Genomic DNA, 22,269 nt, shown 5'->3' with positions numbered 1-22,269 from the left:
ATTGCCAAAGAGCCACAGTAATACAACAGCAGCCCCCACATCAGCTCCCCACCCTCCAGCCACCAGAGCCTCCTGCCCACCAGCAGCCCCACCAATCAGCACCTCCCGCTCACTCCCCATACATCCCGCCCACTTCAGTCATTTGTTTTGTGTGTGCAGGGGAAGGGGGAAGTGGTGGCATGGGGGCTGAGCAGTGAGGTGAGCAGTGAGCACTCCCTGGCACATTGGACAGTTAGTGTCTTTAGCTCCAGCCCCAGAGTCAGCATCTATGCAAGGAGCCGCATAGTAATCTCTGAAGCGCCGCATGTGGCTGTGGAGCCACAGGTTGGCCTCCCCTGGATTAGATTCTTAATTGGTAAATGCCAATGAACATCAATTTCACCATACACACACACAAACCACTATACAAAAAATTTCCATCAATAATAACTGAAATTTACAGATAGGCAAAGTCAGAAAAATGTCACGTAAGAACTTATTGGCATTTGATTTAAAGATATTTGCTCTGTATATTTTGACAATTTGTGTTTTAATGGTTATAAAGCTTTAACTTTTTGAATCGCAACATCTACCATCATTAAGTAACTATTGTCTGACACCCTGCCATTGTGTGATTCCCCCATAGTTTCCCACAACTGTGAAAATGTAAATGAACTAAAATCAAATAATGCTTAAAAATAAACTGATATAATCCATCAAAATTATATTTAAAAAAACTGAATTCTGCCATGCCTAATTATAAAACACTAAATCCGCATTTATTGCAAACTGTGGAGTTCTCCTTCAAAGTGAACTGAGTTCAATGCAAATTAAATTAGTTCAGTCCATTGTTCACGTGCACGCAATGCTGCTATCTCACACTGCTTTGTGGGCAACTATTACTGAGCTGTCTTTTTACCTGTGTGTCCCCACCTGCTCTGGTGTCAAGTTAATTGGATGTCCTCCTCCCCACCTCCATTTAAAAACTGGATTGGGGTCAGAATTTGCCTATTTAATGCTGGATGATAGTACATCAGCACTGCTGCGATATTACTTCAGAAGCCCTGCCACATGTCTCAAACAGCCACTTGGAGCTGTGCTGAGCTGTTTGCCATCTGGAGAGAAGCATTGCCACAGCCACCAGAATAGAGATCTTTTTATGGAGATTTCTAAGCATATGTCCACAAGGAGTCATTACTGGGGATGCTGACCAGTGCAGGATAAAGAGAAAACAGCTCTGGAGAATGTACAAAATATATTAATAAAAGATGAAATCCTATTGAAGTCAAGGGCAAAATTCCCATTGACTTCAATAGGGCTGAGATTTCACCCTTAGGGTATGCCTACACTGCAGGAAAAAGAAAAGATGTAGTCTTAACCTGGGTTAAAATGGCAGTGAAGACATAGCAACTTTCAGCTCAGGTTAGCAACTCCAGGCTTCTCTATTGGCTTTACCTTGAGCTGCAAATCCAAGTTAAAAGCCAAGTTGTCTTGTCATCACTGCTATTTTAATCCGAGTTAAGAACACTTTTTTTTTTTGCAGTGTTTGCATACCCTGTATTATTTTAACAATAGAGGGCTCACGTATTGCTCCTAATCTGGGCATAGTGCTTCTATTCATATTTTTGAGAGTCTAATGTACAAGCTGAAGGCAAGGTGTAGCCTACAATGTCACCCACATTGCAATGCGAATACCTGCAACATGGTTAGTGAAGAAGCAATATTTGGCTGCTGGAATCCTGGCTGGGCTGGGGTAGTACTAGCCATTATAAATGAAATTATTTTAGTTTGGCTTTAGATAAGCATCATAAAATTAGAACAGAACAAGATTTATCACTGCAGCATCTCCTCCAGAGCGGCGAATAATCAAGCACGCAAACTTGACTAGATTGTAAGTTGTATATGCATGAGTCTGTCTCTGACCTTTTCTGCTAGAAGAAATGATCAGTGTAGGCATAAGGAGGACTGGTAGGACAGTACATGGGACCCTGTACCAATGCTACTTGTGTTAAAACTGCATCTATCTGTTCATAGCATAGTGGAAGTTACCTTTGTAAACTGCTACAGGCACCTGTTTGAGAAACATTAAATGGACAATCATTTTGTGATGGGCTAAATGGCAATGTGTGGCTGCATTAACATTTGTTTTAAACCACATGTAAAAGGCATTTATTCATTTCAAACAGTCCCTAATTAACATCTAGACATAGCACACAACTGCCACATACTTTAGAACAAGTGACTGTCTCTCACAGAAGTAGTGAGCAGTGGACTAGGAGGGAGATTACACATCATAGTTAACAGGGATATTGTAACACTAATTAATAGAGGAATTTAAGATCCTGCTTGAGGTAGGTTAGTAAACATACAGGAGACATGGCATATATATCCTCAGCAGGTATCCATATCATGCTAGGCTCTAGCCAGTGATATCAATGTCTTCTTTTCCCATGGAGAGGGGAGGGATAGCTCAGTGGCTTGAGCATTGCCCTGCTATACCCAGCATTGTGAGTTTAATCCCTGAGGGGGGCCATTTGGGGAACTGGGGTAAAAATCTGAGGATTGGCCCTGCCTTGAGCAGGGGGTTGGACTAGACAACCTCCTGAGGTCCCTTCCAACCCTAATATTCTATGAACACCAACATCTGTAATTTCTTTAAACAAGTATCTTTTGGGAAAGTATAGCTTGAAAATTAATCAGAAAAGATTTTGATAATATATACAGAAATATAATTATTTGAAATATTTAACATGGAAAAAGTTTCATCTATACATATTAAATAGATAAAAAGAATAAACATTTCAATAACTACATTACTACGTAAAATATATTTTTGCAGATTTTTGGAGCAAAGTTGTGTCTATTCACTGCTGTTTCACTTGGTGTCTGCAACATTCAGAATTTATCATCCTTCACTTAGATTGAATACAATGTTAATTTTTGTGGCAGGAGTTGGAATGTCCTAAGATTATGCTCATTAAAGGTCCCAATTCAGAATCTGAGAATGTAAGTCCCATTGAAGTCACTGGGACTTAAACCACATAATTAAATTTAATCACGTACGTAGTGCTGTCCTGAATAGGGACGGACTGAAGCACATTCATATGTGCTTTCCTGAATCAAGGCATAAGGGCTTAATACTAGAAGCTGTTCTTGCTATCCGACCATGTGTGGCCATTTTTAAAGGTAGAACAAAACCAGAAGATACATAAATCATATTAGTGTTCATACTAATGAAGCAAGAAAATACTAGCAAGTAGTTATTTAGGGCCCATTCTGCAAAGCCTTGCTCACATATGGTGACATTCACCCCTGTGCGGAGGCACTTAAATTGTGAACTGGCTTCATGCTGGCCCTCTGTACAGGAGTAACTTTCACCCAGATAGGTTCACTGAGGTCTGGTCTACACTGGGAGGGGGAGAGGGAATCGATCTAAGATACGCAACTCAGCTACGAGAATAGCGTAGCTGAAGTCAACGTATCTTAGATCGACTTAGAATCACTTACTTCGCATCCTCGCAGCATGGGATCAATGGCCGTCACTCCCCCGTCAACTTTGCTTCCATCTCTCGCTGAGCTGGAGTTCAGCAGTTGACGGGAGAGCAATCGGGGATCGATTTATCACATCTACACTACAAATGATAAATCGATCCCCGATAGATCGATCACTACCCGCCAATCTGGAGGATAGTACCTTGAGGAACTATCAAAGATTGCTCATGCAAGTAGAACTTCATAGGTTCAGGCCCCTAGTAGGGGACAGATATAGAATGTGATTTCAGTAGAATTATTCTGTGACTTAATATATTTTCCATATAAATATGATTTTTTCCCCCAATTGCAGGCTCTGATATTTCTCATAGTTGGCATAATCTTTATGGTCGGAAGCATGACTCTAATTGCATTGGACTGGATTTACCACTCTTCAAGTTCCAAACATCACTAACCTGTGCAGCCGTGAAAGTACATTTCAGACAGGAAATGCTTGGATACCATGCTCCAAAAGACTCTTGACACCTAGATGGGAGTGTTATTCCTAGCTAATAATTGCAAGATTCCAAAGACTGTGACTAGTAATGCCACTAGAACCCTATGGAATACTAAATCATCCTTCTTTCAAGGGATAGTTATTTATACTTTAAACACCTGTGCTGAACATTTCTAGGCGGGTTATACTAAAATATGTGTTGTGAATTTTTTCCCAAAAGCACAATAAGGGTAATTGTGCATATAGTCTTCAAAAATTGATTTTTTCCCCTATTATTTTGATAACTACAGTTCCTAGATTACTGGAAAACAAAGCAGTTTTCAAAAAATCAGCTAGTGCCTTTTTATAACTGAAATACATGGATATAGCTTAAAAGCAGGGCAGAAGGTAAGAGAAAGGCCTGGAACTACCTAGGTGGTCTGAAATCTAAGTATCACTGTTCTTTCAAGTCAGGAAGATGACAACTTTGACCAAGCAGTCAACAAAGCTGAATGTTAAATTTGTTGTTACCTGTACTGTCAGTCATCAGGTGTGTTACAGCTGTTAAAACCTCATTCAAAATAAAGCAAGAAAACATGCCAACATGGGCCCCAGTCCTACAATCAGATCTGAGTGAGCAGACTCTTGCACGGATGAGACTGCCCTATAAGGCAGGGTTCCACCTGCATAGATCCAGTTGCAGGGCTGGGGTCTGTATTTAAATAAGACTTCTACATAGCTATTGTTGTGTTATTGTATATATCTGTGCTGGGAGCTGCAGGTGGTTCTGGTGTGGGGTTTGGGTTTTTTTGTAAACAGGTGTGAATTTGGGTCACTGAACAAGTTGTATTCTGTCAATAAACTTGTCTTCCATTATAACTCAGAGATTTAAGGAGACCACAAGGCATGTGAAAGCACACCACCCAGTATTGTTTGATACATTTTTATTTGATGTGTTCAGTGCAGGAAACTGTGATTTACTATATATATATTTATGTATATATTCTTTTTCTCTACCTGTCAGAATGTTAATGTATGGTACATTATTTTTGATTTTTTTATATGTGTAGGTCTTTGTTTTTATAGCCACAAACTTTATACTATTTTGAAGAAAACAGATTGGGTTGTTGGGTCTGTAAAAAGTTCATTTTTATGTATCGGTGCTTGACAGATACCAGTGAAAGCCCAAGCTGTTACCTGTGTAACAAGACACTCTAATGTTGACTTCAGTTTCATAAAAAAATTGCAAGAATTCAGGCCCCTGTTCTAAGAATTGTCAATATATGCTATACAATTCTGTATTTTTGCCCTAGATTACAAAACTAGGTAGTTTCTACTGTTAATATATTTTAGCTTGCATATGTATGCATTAGCATTAAGTCAACATATACAATTAAGCTATATAATTCAATACAAAGGAAAAGGTATTAATTCAAGAGCAAGTTTATCATTCCAGGCAAAACAAAGAGAAGTTACATATTACATACATGGGTAGTTAGTTAGCATTCACTAGCTTAGGGGCTCTGGCTGTTTACTTAATGACGTCTGGGGTAAGTTCTGATCTAATTCAGACCACACGATCTCTCCATTCTTACCAGTGCAAATCAAGTCAGTGGAATCAGATTAGATCGACACAAAATGTGACTGAGTGGAGAATCAGGCCCACTGATTTCAGTGGGATTACATAAGTTAGGGTACAATTCAGCCAATTGTTTAAATTTGAAAATTAAAAACTATGGTGTATTCAGCCGTGTATTAATTAGTAAAGCCATGCAGAGTTATGGTTTGTCTAACTAACGTATTTAGTTTATTCTAGAATTGACTGTGTCTGTGTGTGCACACACACAGAGCTATTAATGTCTCAAAGAAATGGTCCCAATTGAGTTATATCTTTTTGTGTACTATTTTATTCTTATATAAAAGTACTGTAACCTTGGTATTCTGGAGCACATTTCTATGTATGTATTCATTATTAAGAAAAACATGCAATATTATTTTGGTTAGGATCTTTAAGGGGATTAATACAAACAAGGGAGTGCATTGCACTGATACAGACCATCTTTAACATCAGTGTCTGATGCTATAATCCTTTCACACATACAAAATTCCCATTGACATCAGTGAAAATTATGCATGTAGAAGGACTGCAGCATTGAATTATAATTGTGTTTTGGTTTTGGAGGGACTGCTCATCGAGGACTTGGAAATGCATTCAGATATTTGGTAATCATTTAATCTAACTCTCCTGAAATAGAACTGCAGTAAAGATACAACTAGAAAAACTATAGGGAAATAGTGCAATCTGCCGCCTTTTCTCTGCATGACAGTATTTGGTTTCACATGAAAAATGAGTGGTTAACTTGAACCTGCCATAACTGTGTTCAGAAACAGTTTTCAAATTCATTATAAAATGTCAAACATTAAAGCTACAGCATATTTCCCACTATATGCAGAGTTAGCTGCCACACATATTGCGGGATAAGCATAGCATTATATACTAATTTATTTATCATCTCTTGGGGATGGCTGAAGTTGAATTTTCTTGTTCATTTTGTAATATTTAGGCCTTGGGAGGATTTTTATGACAAAAATGTATACTGATGCATAATAAATTAACTTTTCAAAAAGACTGCTGATTTTTTTTAAGTTGGTATGATCTGATTTGTTTGTTTTTTTAAATGAGGCAAAGAGCAAAGATAGAAGCAGCACTCTCTAGTGGTTAAAGCAGCAGCCTGGAGGTCAGGAAACTTGGGGTCTATTCCTAATTCTTCCACTGTGCTGCTAGGTGACCTTGGAAAATCAATTAACTTCGCTATTTATCAGTTTCCTCCATATGTAAAATAAGGATAATACTTAGCAACTGTTGATAAGTGCTTTGAGATATTTGGATGAAAGGCACCATATAAGTGTACAGTATTATTTTATCAAAATCACAGGCCATGCTTTTCAAAAAAGACTAGTGATTTTGACTAATGATTTTGGGTGTCCAACTGAGACGCCTAAAAGTGGCCTGATTTTGGGAAGCTTAACACTTTCTGAAAATGAGACTTCTTTCAGGTGTCTCACTTTGGGCACCCCAAATCACTAATCATTTTTTAAAATCTTGGGCATATATTTAACTGAATCTTTGTGCTGCTAATAGTATACAAAAAATATTTATGACTTTATTGGCCTTTGGGATGCACATACAAGGTTGATCATTTATTTACTTTTTCTGCTTAGTTAACCCAATGGATTGTGTGACTGAACATCCAATGCAGTAGCATAACCATGCCGCCTACCATGACTTGTCCTCTTGTGGAACATTTGGAGACTGAAACTAAACAATTTTTCCTTGAACTACCAGCTCAAGCTGTTATCCAATAATAAATAATAATTAAAATACCCTTCTCACATTAAAAGCCTCTATTCTTCTTCTTTTATATCAGGCTTTGGGAAAATTCTGCCTTCTACTCTTGTTTGCAGCATTCTGGCTGCTACTGCCCTTTCCTTCCTCTGCATCCCCCATAGAGAATATTACTGCCTTGCCTACTGGATCACTGTGTCATTATACTTCAATATCAGGCTGCGGGTATGTGTCACTCAGCTAGAGATGTTGTCTACCTTCACCACTAAGCCACCTCAGGGAAATTGCTCTGACTGCTGATTTTGCTTCTTGCACATGCTTTATTTATCTATCTCTCTTAAGTGCTCACTGCGCTCAGAAATAAAAGTCAGACTCTGATTATCCAGATGGAATCAGGAATGCTGAACTTACTCAACTAGACAGATGGTCTCATGTGATTAATAACACTGGGTGATATTGCTTCTTTTTGAATAGAATGAAGCTTACGGATCATCTAAATTCAGAGAATCAAGGCTTGAATACAACTTTTTAAAAGTTAATGGGCTATTCATATTAAATAAAGATTACTCTAGTGGATAGAAATCGGCTAGGTTTGCCTCCATACCTACAGTATTTCCAGCATGCATTACAAACTCTGGTGGTCAGATGGATTTGCACATAGGGGCATCACTAAAACTTTAAAAATTCAGCCCTCTCTTGGGAGATTTATATCTCCACATATATTACAAACCAAAAAGGCAGCAAACAGTGCCACCTCCTTCATAAAATAACTTCTTCACAATCCCCACTTTTGCATCTGTTCATAGATCTGTGCAGTTTCTACACTGCAAAGAGAAGTTAGCACCTAGAAGAGGTTGTGTGGCTATATGCATGTATATTACATGCGTTGTGTGTTCGATTAAGATAGAGTCATCCAGGATACTTACTGGGATATCCCAAATACAGTAGCTATTTGGAGTGGATAGCATATGGTAATTTTCTGTTTAAAAACTTTTAAATTCGAGCTGGAGTTTTAAAATGTCATTTGCTGCTAGCCTTTCTTTTTGACCACGCATGTTTGTCTGAGGAAGAACATAGCCCAAAATATGTTTCTCCATACAAACTGTTGGAACAGAAGCACCAGATCTTCAGACTCAACCATGACAAATGGCTTTTAACACAGTGCTAGCAAGGAATAGCAGACACATATCCCTGCTTCCCCAACTTCCTGTAGCTGTGCTGCAGTACGTGCTGTAGAGTAAGTTCTCCAATTTAAGCTGTATATGAACAACGCTGGGGCAAATCAATTTGGGGATGAGCAAAAGATTGCTCTTCTCCTAACAATGGCAGGCACAGAGGCCCTCAATGTCCTCAAAGCATTCCATGCAGATGGTGGTGGGGACAGAGAGTAAAGTTTTGCAGAAATAATGAAAGTTTGAGGAATACTGTGTTGTTCCTAGGGGAAAAAATGTTTTTTATGAGAGCTGTTCAGGGTGAAGGGGAAAGGCTAATAGAATATCAGAACCATTCAGTCATGTATAGGGCCCTACCAAATTCACAGGGTTCACTTTAGTCGATTTTACAGCCAGAGGGTCTTAAAACGGGCCAATATCACGATTTCAGATGTTTACATGTTTCATGTTTACATCTGAAATTTCACGGTGTTGTAACCGTGAGGATTCTAATCTAAAAAGGGGATTGTGGGGGTGGGATCTCAAAGCTGTTGTAGGGGGTTGCAGGATTGCCATACTCACTTCTGTGCTGCCTACAGGAGTTACCTGCAGCTGGAGGAGGCTACCACAGGTGGAGGAGGGTCCGATCTCCGAAGTGCTTCTGGGAGCATCCCAAACAGTGGCTCCTAGCTTCTAGTCAGGGCCAGTGGTGGATTAATGCATGGGGTCTGTGTCCAGGGGCCCTGGACAATTTGAAAAATGGGTGCCCCAGCCCTGGCAGGAGCCATGGGGGAGCGGGGCGAGCAGCAGCCCAGAGCTGCAGCAGGAGCTATAGGCAGCAGAAGCAGCCCCAGCCCAGGTGTCCTATAAGCTGATCTACCTGGGCATTCAGCTAGACATACTAATGGATATATCTTAACTCCCTCAGGATAAGCCTTGAGAGCTACTGGGCTTGATTAGCAGCTGTGTAAAGGCCAAGAAAGTTACATTTAATGAGCTGCAATCTATTATACGTCATCTTAGCTTTGCTTGTCGGGTGGTAGCACTTGGATGGGCATTTTGCACCCTGCTTTCAGAGGCCACCACAGGAATATCTAGGCCTCACCATTGTATAAAAGTTACTAAAGAAATGAAAAAGGAATTGGGGGTTTGGGAACAATCTGAGCCATTTCAGTGGGATTTCCTTGTGGAGGGAGTAATGGACACTTGAATGGACACACTAGTTCACAGACAAAGGCAAAAATCTTATGAACATAAGAACAGCCATACCGGGTCAGACTAAAGGCCCATCTAGCCCAGTATCCTGTCTACCGACAGTGGCCAATGCCAGGTGCCCCAGAGGCAATGATCAAGTGATCTCTCTCCTGCCATCCATCTCCATCCTCTGACAAACAGAGGCTAGAGACACCATTCCTTACCCATCCTGGCTAATAGCCATTAATAGACTTAACACATCGCAATGAATTTATCCAGTTTCTTTTAAATGCTGTTATAGTCCTAGCTTAACAACCTCTCAGGTAAGGAGTTCCACAAGTTGATTGTGCACTTCATCGAGAAGAACTTCCTTGTATTTGTTTTAACCTGCTGCGTAATTAAGTTTCATTGGTGACCACCTAGTTCTTTGTATTATGGAAAATAGTAAAATAACTTTTCTTATCCAACTCTCCACATTATTCCATGATTTTATTACCATCTAAGTCACATAATCCCCCTCTCGTCTCCTCTTTTCCAAGCTGAGAGGCCTAGCCTCTTAATCGCTCCATAATGGGACCATCCAAACCCTAAAATCATTTTAGTTGCCTTTTCTGAACCTTTTTCTAGTCCTAGTATCTTTTTTGAGACTGAGGAGACTCACATCTGTACACAGTATTCGAGGATCTGGGCGTACCAGGGATTTATACTAAGGGCAATATATATTCTCAGTCTATTCCCTCTATCCTCGTTTTTAATGGATCCTAACATCCTGTTCCGCTTTTTGACTGCCTCTGCACAACTTACGTGGAACATCTTCAGAGAACTATCCACAATAAGTCCAAGATCTTTTTCCCTGATTGTAGCCCCATCATATGTATAGCATGTGGGTTATAGTTTCCAATATGCATTACTTTGCATTTATCCAACATCTCGAATTCATGTGCCATTTGTTGCCAAGTTACTTATTTTGGTGAATCTTTTTGAGAAGTTCTTCACAAGTCTGCTTGCTCCGTTAACTGTCCTTGAGCAGTTTTAGTAGCATACTGCAAACTTTGCCAACTCACTATATTACACCCTTTACTCGGATCATTTATGAATAGATTGGTCCATAAAAAAAACAAGGACTGACAGCCTTGGGGAACACCAACTAGTTACGCCGCCTTCCATATCTGAGATTTACCAATTAATTCCTACTCTTGTTTCCTGTCTTATTAACACCAGTTCTCAATCATAAGGACCTTCCCTTTTAGCCATCCATACAACTCATTTACGAAGAGCCTTGTGAGGGATCTTGTCAAGGCCCTTCGAAGCAATCTAAGTACAACTACATCCACTGGATTCCCCTTACGGCAATGTTTGTTTGACCCTCAAAGAAACGTAATAAGATTAGAAGACAAATACGATTTCCCTTAAGAATACCTATGCTGACTATTGCCAAGTTTATGTTTTTCTATGTGTCTGACAATGTTATTCTTAACTATTGTTTCGACAGAAATTGGCCCCGTACTAGACGTGGATCTTACCGGTCTGTAATTGCCGGGATCACTCTAGAGCCTTGTTTAAATATTGGCGGTACATTAGCTAACTTCCTAGTTCGTTGGGTAAGAAGCACGGATGGTAAAGGACAGGTTACAAACCTTAGTTAATAGTTCCTCAACTTCACATTTGAGTTCTTTCAGAACTCTTGGGTGAATGCCATCTGGTCCCGGTTACTTGTTAATGTTAAGTTTATCAATTAATTCCAAAATCTCCTCTAGTGACACTTCAATCTGTGACAGTTCCTCAGATTTGTCACCTACAAAAGCCGGCTTAGGTTTGGGAATCTCCCTAACATCCTCAGCCATGAAGATTGAAGCAAAGAATCCATTTAGTTTCTCCGCAATGACTTTATCATCTTTACGTGCTCCTTTTGTATCTTGATCATCAAGGGGCCCCGCTGGTTGTTTAGCAGGCTTCCTGCTTCTGATGTACTTAAAAAATATTTTGTTATTACCTTTGGAGTTTTTGGCTAGTCGTTCTTCAAATTCCTCTTTGGCTTTTCTTATACATTCTTGCACTTTATTTGGCAGTGTTTATGCTCCTTTCTATTTGCCTCACTAGGATTTGACTTCCACTTTTTAAAAGACATCTTTATATATGAAGAAATCAAAAGCATCTGCTCTAGATACATGACAACTTGGCCAGCACAAGTGAAATGAAAGCAGACTTACAAGGCAAAAACAATTCACAAACTGAACCTGTCATTGACTATGAGACTGAAGCGTTTGTCACAGACAAGGACTTGTCTCCTAGAGGTTTGCAATAAAGCAGTTTGGGAATACCCTAAAAGACTGATGGAGACACATTTAAAGTTGTGTTAAAGCAACCTGGAGAGCTGGTAATTCAGTTATTTTATTCTATTTGTTAATTAATGTTTGCTGTTATTTTAATTTAATAGCATTTTAATTCAGTAAAGGGATCTTAAACAGGAAAGATATGCTATAGAGTAAGTCCTCCAGGAAGCATAGAGATGCCACATTTCCTGTATACGCTTTATGCACTCTTTGGTTTCCTGTGACACTTCCTGCTTGAAGCAGGAAAAAAAAGAAGCCCAGGATAGGGCAGTGGGAGGGTGTAGCTACACAGAATAATAGGAAGTTTTGTTACCTCATTTCTATAGGCATTTCCTATTCGTAATAAAGGTTTTACCTTGACACCAGTCTGCTTGTCAAAAAAAATCAAAACAACAACAACCCACAGTGGACTCACCTAGTGCAAACATTCATTCTCCTCATCTTTAAATCACCCCTAATCCTCCACACACAGCACAGAGCTCCACATCTCTGCTACTGGTACTATACACAACTGCAAACTACTCACAGTTATTTGGGCCTCTTGCTGGCATGTAGAGTATCCATGGATTTGGGCCATAAATAGTTATACACATAAGAAAAATAAGTAGCCCACTGTGATTTGCCACTTACCTAAGGCAAATATTGAGTTTCAATTCAATGAAGAGAAAACAAGTGTGATTAAAGCCATATGAAAAATCCTCTCCCTTTCAAGTCTTCTGGCATCATCATCTTTCAAATTCCTCCCTCACACTTCATGCAAAAATTTTTCCCAGCTTGTTCTCATCACCAGTGACCACATACACTCCCTCACCTGAAGTTCTGTCCTGTGGTCTGTCCTGGCTTGGTGCTTCTTATGGTGTAAATTATTTGGAGCAAAGAAAGTCTTACTTTAGAAATTGTAAGTTCTGCAGCGCAGAAGATTGATAATGGAAGTTAAAGTTATCAGGGAAAAATCCATGTCTGGTAGGATTAAGGACGAGGAGTTTAAGTATATTAGGAACCAAAGAAATCTTAGCAATGGTATAGGCCCGTTAGTAGATGGAGATGGTAAAAATGTTAATACTTATGCATGAAAGGCAGAAGTGTTCAATAAATATTTCTGTTCCTATTTGGAAGGAAGTAGGATGATGTACTCATAGCATATGAAGATGATGAAGTACTTTCCAGTCCTCTAATAACCAAGGAGGTTGTTAAATAACATCTACTAGGATAAACATTTTAAAATCAGCAGACCCAGATTTCTTGCACCAAAGAGTCCTAAAAGAGCTGACTGAGGATATCTGTCTCACTGATCATAGAATCATAGAACCATAGAGTTAGAAGGGACAGCAAAGGTCATCTAGTCTAACCCCCTGTCAAGATGTTGGATTTGTTGTGTCTAAACCATCCAAAACAGATAACTATCCAGCCTCTTTCTCAAAATGCCCAGTGAGGGAGCTTCATGACTTCCCTAAAAAAGTTTGTTCCGTTGTCCTACTGTTCTCACAGTTTGGAAGTTTTCCTTTGATTTAATCTAAATCTGCTATGCTGTAGTTTGAACCCATTGCCTCTTGTCCTGCCTGTGTGGCAAGAGACAACAATTTTTCTCCAACTTTTTTATGGCAGCCTTTCAAGTATTTGAAGACCACTGTCATGCTCCTCCCCCCTTAACCTCCTTCTTTCTAAATTAAACATACTCAGGTCCTTCAGCCTTTGCTCACGTGACTTGCATTCCATCCCTTTGATCATCTTTGTCGCTTGCCTCTGAATCCTGTCCAGTTTCTCTACATCCTTTGTATCAGGGGTGACCAAAATTGGACACATTACTCCAGCTGAGGCCTAACCAGTGCCAAATAGAGTGGTACTATCACTTCCCAGGATGTGCATTTTATGCCTTTGTTAATGCAGCACAAAATTGCATTTGCAACAGCATCTCATTGTTGACTTATATTGTGGTTGTGACCCAGCACAACTCCAAGATCCTTCTCAGCAGTGCCGCTGCCAAGCCAGTTATCTATTCCCCATTCTGTATTTGTGCATTTGGCTTTTCTTCCCTAAATGTAGCAACTTATATTTGTCTTTGTTGAATTTCATTTTGTTGTCTATAGCCCAGTTCTCCAATTTATCAAGATCCCTTGCAATTTTAGCTCTATCCTCTATCTCCAGCTTTGTGTCATCTGAAAATCTGATCAATATGCTCTTTAGTCCTATATCCAGGTCATTAATAAAGATGTTCAATAACACAGGACCCCGAACAGATCCGTGTGGAACCCCACTTAAGACCTCCTTCCAATCTGATATCATTGCATTAATAGTTACTTTTTGTTTGTGGTTCTTTAACCAATTATGTATGCACTTAATGATAGTTCTACTAAGCCAACATTTCTCCAGCTTACTTATCAGAATGTCACGTGGTACTGTGTCAAAAACCTTGCTAAAGTCCAGGTATATTATGTCCACCCCATTCCCACTATTAACCAAACCAATTACCTTGACAAAGAAGGAAATCAAGCTGATTTGGCATGATTTGTTCTTAGTAAATCCATGCTGCTTGGTAGTGATCACCCCTTCAGCCTCCAGGTATTTGCAAATTGAATGTTTTATACATTGCTCTAGTAGCTTTCCAGGTATCGAGGTCAGGCTGACTGGGCTAAGTTCCCTGGCTCCTCCTTTACCCCCTTTTTAAAGATGGGCACTACGTTAGCCCTTCTCTAGTCTTCAGGGACCTCTCCTGTCATCCATGAGTTTGCAATTATTATTGCCAGTAGCTCCAAGATTTCTTCAACTAATTCCTTAAGCACTCCGGGATGAATGGCATCAGACCTCACTGACTTAAATTCATTCAAATTAGTCAGAAGACCTCTGATGTGTTCTTTACTTATCCTAATCTGTCCCTTTTATTGTCTATGATAACTTTGTTAGTTGTCCTGTCACGTTATTTTTTGTGTGAAGACTGAAGCAAAGTAGGCATTGAGCGGCTCTGCCTTTCTATCATCTTCTGTTACCAGCTCACCTTCTCCATTGAGCAGCGGACCCACAGCATTCCTGATCTTTCTTAAGATGCTAAGTTTCAATAAATCTTGGAATACTGAGGACATTCTAGAAGACGGCAAGAGTCCAAATGTTCTAAAAGGGCAAGCAGGTAACTAGAGGGAGGTCAGCCTGACATCAATTCCCTGCAAAATATTGGTAAAGCTGATCTAGGATTCAATTGATTAAGAATTAAAAAAATATAATTAATGCCAGTCAATGGGGTTTTATGGAAAATAGGTCTTGTCTAACAAACGCAATTTAATTATTTGATGAGATTACTAATTTGGTTGATAAAGGTAACTGCATAGATGTAATGTACTTCAACATTTGTAAGGCTTTTGACTTAGTACAGCACAACATTCTGATTAAAAATTAGCACTATATATGTAATATATGCTCTACTGATGTTGAATTAAGAACTGGCTAACTGACAGATCTCAAGAAGTAGTTGTCAATGAGAAATCATCATCAAATGAAGGTACTGCTAGTGGGGTTCCACAGGGATCAGTACTAGGCCCAGTACTACTCAATAATTTAATTAGTGATCTGGAAATAAATATAAAATCATTACTGATAAAATTGTGGATCACAAAAATTGGCAGAATGGTAAATAATGAGCAGGACATGACAGTCATACAGAGTGAACTGGATTGCTTGATAAGTTGGGCCCTATAGCATGATGGCTATTTACTGCCTCCTGCATGCTCCCTCGTGACTAAGGTTTCCTCAGTGGCCATCCTGCCTCTTTCTCCCCTTCATCTGGGCCTCTTCAACAACTCTCAGGCTCCTTCTAAGATCAATCCTTTAATTCAATCAGTTTTCCTCAGGCTGGCAACAGTTTGTCACAAAAACAGAACTCAAAATCAAAAACATACAGAGTTTTTCCTTTTATCTTCACTTCTTTAACTTACAGGCTTTATCTGGGTAGGGCTCTGCAGGAGCCAAACTTAATCCCCATAGCTACTCCTTCTGCCACTGAACTTCCTGCCTCTGGCAGTCTCAGCTCCTCTCTCAACAACCCCCTTCCCTGAAACTTCCTGCAGCCTTTTTTATTGGAATCCCTGATTCCTCTCAGGCGATGAAACATCTAGTAATCAAGCTTGGCTTAACCCCAAGCAGGCTCCTCTGTTACAGGCCCATTCAAACAATATGTGTTTTAATACAGCCAACTACTAAGTCAGACATCTAGGAAGAAGGAATGCAGGAATACAGAATAGGGGACTGCATCCTGGAGAACAGTGGCTCTGAAAAAACAGTGACATCCTGGAGAACAGTGACTCACTCATTGGTGAGATGAATACTGAATACATTTTTTAAAGGATGTTGAAAAATTAGAGAGGGTGAAAAAAGAGCCACAAAATTATTCCAGGTCTGGAGAATATGCCTTTCAGAGAGAGAGAGAGAAAGAGAGAGAGAGAGAGCTGTTCAGTTTATCAAATAGAAGATTGAGAGGTGATTGGATTGCACTATACAAGTACCTTCATCGGGAGAAAATACTGGATAGTAAAAGGCTTTGTGCAATAAATCTCATGGTTCTAGTTTTCTTTGTGTTGATTTTCAACCCTACTAATTATGCCTAGGCTTAGAGAACATTTGTTTTGGCTTGCACACCTCTATGGGTTATAGCAAGTAGATGTCATCTGTAAAGTTAAGGTCTTCTAACTTGTATGATTCTTGGTTGTGCTGTGGTCTCTCTCTTCACCCAATCCATTACCAGTAAAAAGATCATGGGTGACATATGACATCCTGATGCCAATAGTAGCCTCGAATGTCTTAGTCAGCTCACTGTTATGTATTACTTAGCATGTCATTTTCAAAGAAGCTCTGAAAGATGTTCACAAATTTCTGAGAGATTCCACAGTGGTGTAGCAACTTCCATAAAACTGTTGTATCCACTGTATCAAAGGCTTTTTGAAAAATCTGTAAAATTCATGGAAAGTAGTGACTGCCATTCAATCAACAGTTTTATGCTGATATGTAGTATTACTCTTTGATCTGTACATGATTTCTCCTGTAAATACCTTACTTGGGATAGACAGCATCCAGTTTTTGCACTGACTGAGGTCTCCTTTATTTCTCAGCTTTATTATGACATTTTTCTACTCATTTAGTATTATTTCTTCGTCCCATTTATTTTGATATCAGAATGTCTACTGTGTTCTTCAAGTCTGCCTTAAGAATCTCCATTGGGATGTTATCCAGGCCTGGTGCCTTTCCATTTTTTAACCAATTGACTGCCCATTCTACTTCTACTCTGGCAATAGGACCTATTTTCAGATCCAGATTTTTTTCCTCTCTCTGGGGGATTGGCTACTGGCTCACCATTCAGTAGTTGACTAAAATACTGCCTCCATCTATTTAATGTTTCAGATGTCTTCCTTGTTAAGTTGCCCTCGTTGTCTTGAACCGATTGGTTGATATTGTTTTTCCCCCTGACAACTGTCTAATCATGTTGTACAGTATCTTCATGTCATTCTGTGCTGCCGCAGTTTGTGTATCTACAGCCATTTCGTCTATTAAATCTTATTGCATTCCTAGCACTTCTTTTGGCTTCTTTGTTCTTTATAGTATATTCCTCCTGGAGCTGCTTTATCTGTGTTCTTGCTTGATTTAGTTTCAGTTAATTTTGCATCTCTACTTTCTGCCACGTATTCTCAGATCATCGTTTGTTGTAGTGTTTCTTCCTGAATCCCATCACTTCACAAGTTTCATTTTCCTGTTTCTATTTGCCTTCTACTGTTCCATCATCTTCAAACACCTAGTATCTATTTGCTAAAGCAATTCTGGACTTTTATTGCATTGTCATCTGTTTTAGCTTGCAGATGTTATAACATGGGCATCTCTGTGGTTCAGATTTCTTTTCTGTTCTTATTCTTATTCTCAATTTAGCTACCACTAATATGTGGTCTGTTCCCACATATGCCTCATTTCTGCTACGTACATCTAAAGTTCTTCTCCATTTGTGCTGAACTGTAGTGTGACCAATTTGGTACCCTCTTCTGTGATCTGGTGACCTCCACATTATCTTATGAATAGTATTGTGAGGGAAGATAGTTCCTTCAATGACCAGGTAGTTCGTTCCACAAAAATCAGCAAACATTTCTCTGTGCCTTGTTTCCCCATAATTACTTCCCTGCCAGTGTTGCTGCTCCCTACTTTAGCATTCATATCTCCAATTACTTGGAGGACACCACCAATAACACTTTCTGGGGCTGACATAGAAGTGGTCTGATATTTCACACATTTTGGCAGCATTGTAAGTATGACAGGTGGAACAGACAAAGACATTAAAGTCAGAATAGCAAAAACCAAGCGTGCCTTCATAACTCTAAGAGAAACTGAAATTTTGCCCTTCAAATGAAACTTCAACTATCTAACACAATTGTAAAATTGATCTTACTATATGGTGCTGAAACTTAGAAATTTATTAAGATGTCAATAAACTCCACATTTTCATAAACAGCTGCCTTAGACAATTCCGCAATATCAGATAGCCAGGAAAAACAAACAACAAATAACTCTGAAGGAGGGTGAAACAGGACATTATGGAACAAAAATGGAGATGGTTAGGATATACATGGAGGAAGGACCTGAACAACATAAAGCAGGCATTGGACTGGAACCCCTAGGGCAAGAGGCAATGAGGTATAACATGGAAATACACAACAGAAGCAGAAGTAAAAACCATCAAAATGGCATGGGAAGAAGCGAAGACTGCAGCGAGTGACTGTCAAAGATGGAAGGCAATGGTGAAGGATCTATGATCTGCATGGAATAAAGAGGCATAAATCAGAACAAAGGACTCTTTAATCTAGCAGAGAAATGGCATAACAAGAACCAATGGCTGGAAGCTGAAGCCAGACAATTTCAAATAAGAAATAAGGTACACATTTTTAACAGTAAGTCATTAACCACTGAAACAAAATATTAAAGGAAGTGGTAGATTCTTCCTCCCTCGATGTCTTCAAATCACGACTGGATGCCTTTCTGGATGATATGTATTAGCCAAACACACGTTTTTGAGCTCAGTACAGGGGTAACTGGGTGAAATATAATAGCCTGTGATATGCAGGAAGTCAGAGTAGATGATTTAAGTTCCCTTTTGCCCTTACACTCCCGGTGGAATTCTGCACCACTGAGCAGGCGCGGAATTCATGACTGGCACAGAATTTTTCCCTTGCAGAAAATACATTCTGCCTGAGAAGTGCTGCAGTTCTGCCTTTTACCCACCAGAGGCTGCTGTGACACCAGAATAGCCAACAGCCATCTGCATTCATCACAGCACCTTACCCGCAGAGCCAGGTCTCTCACCAAAGGCTCTTAAACAAAATACACTCTCATGAGATAAGAGGGAGGGACCTCTTACGGATCAATAACTGGTTAAAAGATAGGAAAGAAAGGATATGAATAAATAGTCGGTCTTCAGAATGGAGGGAGATAAATAGTGATGTTCCCCAGGCTTCTGTACTGGGATCAGTCCTATTCAACATATTCATATATTATCTGGAAGAAGGGGTAAGCAGTGAGGTGGCAAAATTTGCAGATGATACAAAAGTACTCAAGATATTTAAGTCCAAAGCAGACTGCGAAGAGCTACAATTGGATCTCACAAAACTGAGTAACTGGGCAACAAAATGGCAGATGAAATTCAGTGTTGATAAATGCAAAGTAATGCATATTGGAAAACATAATCCCAGCTATACATATAAAATGATGGGGTCTAGATTAGCTGTTACGACTCAAGAAAGAGATCTTTGAAACATGGATAGTTCTCTGAAAACATCCACTCAGTGTGCCGCAGCAGTCAACAAAGCTAACAGAATGTTGGGAGTCATTAAGAAAGGGATGGATAATAAGACAGAAACTATCATATTGCCTCTGTATAAATCCATGGTACGTCCATGTCTTGACTACTGTGCCCAAATCTGGTCACCCCGTCTAAAAAAGGGTATTTTAGAATTGGAAAAGGTTCAGAAAAGGGCAAAAAAAAATGATAAGGGGTATGGAACAGCTTCCATGTAAGGAGAGATTAATAAGATTGGGATTTTTCACTTGGAAAAGAGACATCTAAGGGGGAATATGATAGAGGTCTATAAAATCATGACTGGTGTGGAGAAAGTAAATAAGTTACTCCTTCTCATAACACAGAAACTAGGGGTCATCAAAATGAAATTAATAAGTAGCAGGTTTAAAACAAACAAAAGGAAGCATTTCTTCACATAATGTACAGTCAACCTGAGGAACTCTTTGCCAGAGGATGTTGTGAAGGCCAAGACTATAAAAGGGTTCAAAAAAGAATTAGATTAATTCATGGACGATAGGTCCATCAATGGCTATTAGCCGGGATGGGCAGGGATGGTGTCCCTAGCCTCTCTTTGCCAAAAGCTGGGAATGGGCAACAGGAGATGGATCACTTGATGATTAACTGTTCTGTTCATTCCCTCTGGGGCACCTGACATTGGCCACTGTCAGAAGATAGGATACTGGGCTAGATGGACCTTTCATCTGATCCAGTATGGCCATTCTTATGTTCCTGTTAAAAATAGTATTGTAATTCTCCCAATAGTATGTAGTACTGCTCTCTCTCGGATGGAATCAGAACTAGATAACTGTATGTTCTAGGTCCTGTACTACTAACAGTTATGTAAGCATGTCCTTTAACTCAGGTATTAGGGGCTTGGACTTTAGACCAGCAAGATTTGGGTTAACGCCACACTATCACCATAAAGTTTGAGCATCCAAGGTGTGCAGCATAGTGATAACCATGAAGTCCTGAGCCACTGATTAATAACAAAAGCTAGACATATATCTTTCTGTGACAAAAAATAAACAATGACAAGCTAATAACCTGCTTGCTAAAACACTGAAGTCCAATCATGTATACAAAACCCTTCATTTAGCATTTAATTTCTGATGCAATACCAGCTTCCTACATCCTCAGATGAGGACCCACCAAGGGTGACCAGATGTCCTGATTTTATAGGGACAGTCTCAATATTTGGGGCTTTTTTTTTAATATGGGCTCCTATTACCCTCTACACCCTGTCTTGATTTTTCACACTTGCTATCTGGTCACGCTAGACCCACCAATTATGTGCATACCAGATAATTGATTTTAGAATAGTAAGAACAGTTTAACAGAGTTTGTGGTTGCTTGACAATTTTCTTCAATTGTGGAAAAAACAAATAATTAAAACAAGAAGAGAAGAGTTTCCTATAACAGATGGGCTAATTAAATTGGATTGTTTGCACCCACGTAGAATATTATTTTAAGTTTCTTCTTTACTTTCAGTTTTCATTCTAAGGATTTATGAATAATGAAAAAAATTAATTCAATAGCGAGTATGAAATGACACTAGACATCGTACTCTATCATTAGAAGGGCCCCAAAGGGGTATTAATATTCTCCTCTGGCACCATGAATCCCCATGTGGAATTAATTTTGTCATCTCAAACTAGTGCCAACTGAAACAGCCAAGTTTTGCCTGGTTTGGAGTCAAAACCAAATGAAGCTGAACGTGAAACTATAAATCAGCACAGGTTCATTGTAAACTCAGCTGTGGTTCACCATAAAGGTTGTTAAAATTTCAGGTTTGTAATGAAGTTTTCCCTGATTTCAGATTTCGTTACAACATGATTAATTTGCACAGCTTAATGAAGATCTCCTTTAATGTTTCAACTAGTCATATATTCACTGCTTTACAAGTTAGTCCCTAAAATTGCTCAAAAACATGTATCACCTAACCAAAACCAAAAATGAAAGTGATGTGTGACCAAAGCAAAATATTCATAATACCTTCAAAATGGCATTTTATAAAACTTCCTCTTTCAAGCACTCTGGCACTACTCCTACAAGAAGAGCTCAATAGCACAGCCTCATTGCCAGCATGTCTGAACATTCCCACTCCTGTTTCTGTTGTATATTTCCACTCTTATCATGGTGATGTGTTATCATCGTCTGCTTACTGGGAGATGCAATGAAGTGCAATGTAAATTAAATCTCGAAACAATGACTTCCTCTTTCTGTGAGACAAGACCTGTAGTTACTTTTTCCTCCACCCCTAAAGGCTTAAAATAATTTTCTACAAATCAGTTCAATAAGACAGACACTACAGGACTGTGAAATAGGGAGGACATTTTGTAAAATATATAGTGATTTTGGGGGACCTTTTTCAGTTCATGCAAAAGTCTGTATTTCAGAATTAAATATGTGGGAACCAAGACTTCCAATTGTTTTGCTTTTCAGGTTGTGTGTGCTGTGGTACAATATTAGTAACAAGCTTGCTT

At 39.3% G+C, this 22,269-nt stretch overlaps 1 protein-coding gene across 4 annotated transcripts in view; it reads left to right on the top strand.

The window, feature by feature from the left end:
* Window positions 1-7,314, top strand: part of SLC38A4 (solute carrier family 38 member 4) — an 80,898-nt gene extending 73,584 nt beyond the window's left edge. For all 4 annotated transcript variants that reach the window (XM_032802452.2, XM_032802450.2, XM_032802449.2 and 1 more), the window contains one exon: window positions 3,824-7,314. In XM_032802452.2, coding sequence (XP_032658343.1) covers window positions 3,824-3,925 — 102 coding nt within the window. In that variant the 3' untranslated portion in view covers window positions 3,926-7,314. The remainder of the gene's footprint in view (window positions 1-3,823) is intronic.
* Window positions 7,315-22,269: the final 14,955 nt, after the last annotated feature.

This window comes from Chelonoidis abingdonii, chromosome 1, assembly GCF_003597395.2.
Source record: "Chelonoidis abingdonii isolate Lonesome George chromosome 1, CheloAbing_2.0, whole genome shotgun sequence".
Classification (NCBI taxonomy): domain Eukaryota; kingdom Metazoa; phylum Chordata; order Testudines; family Testudinidae; genus Chelonoidis; species Chelonoidis abingdonii.
Note: the sequence above shows the minus strand (reverse complement) of the source record. Positions and strands in the feature narration are given on the sequence as shown.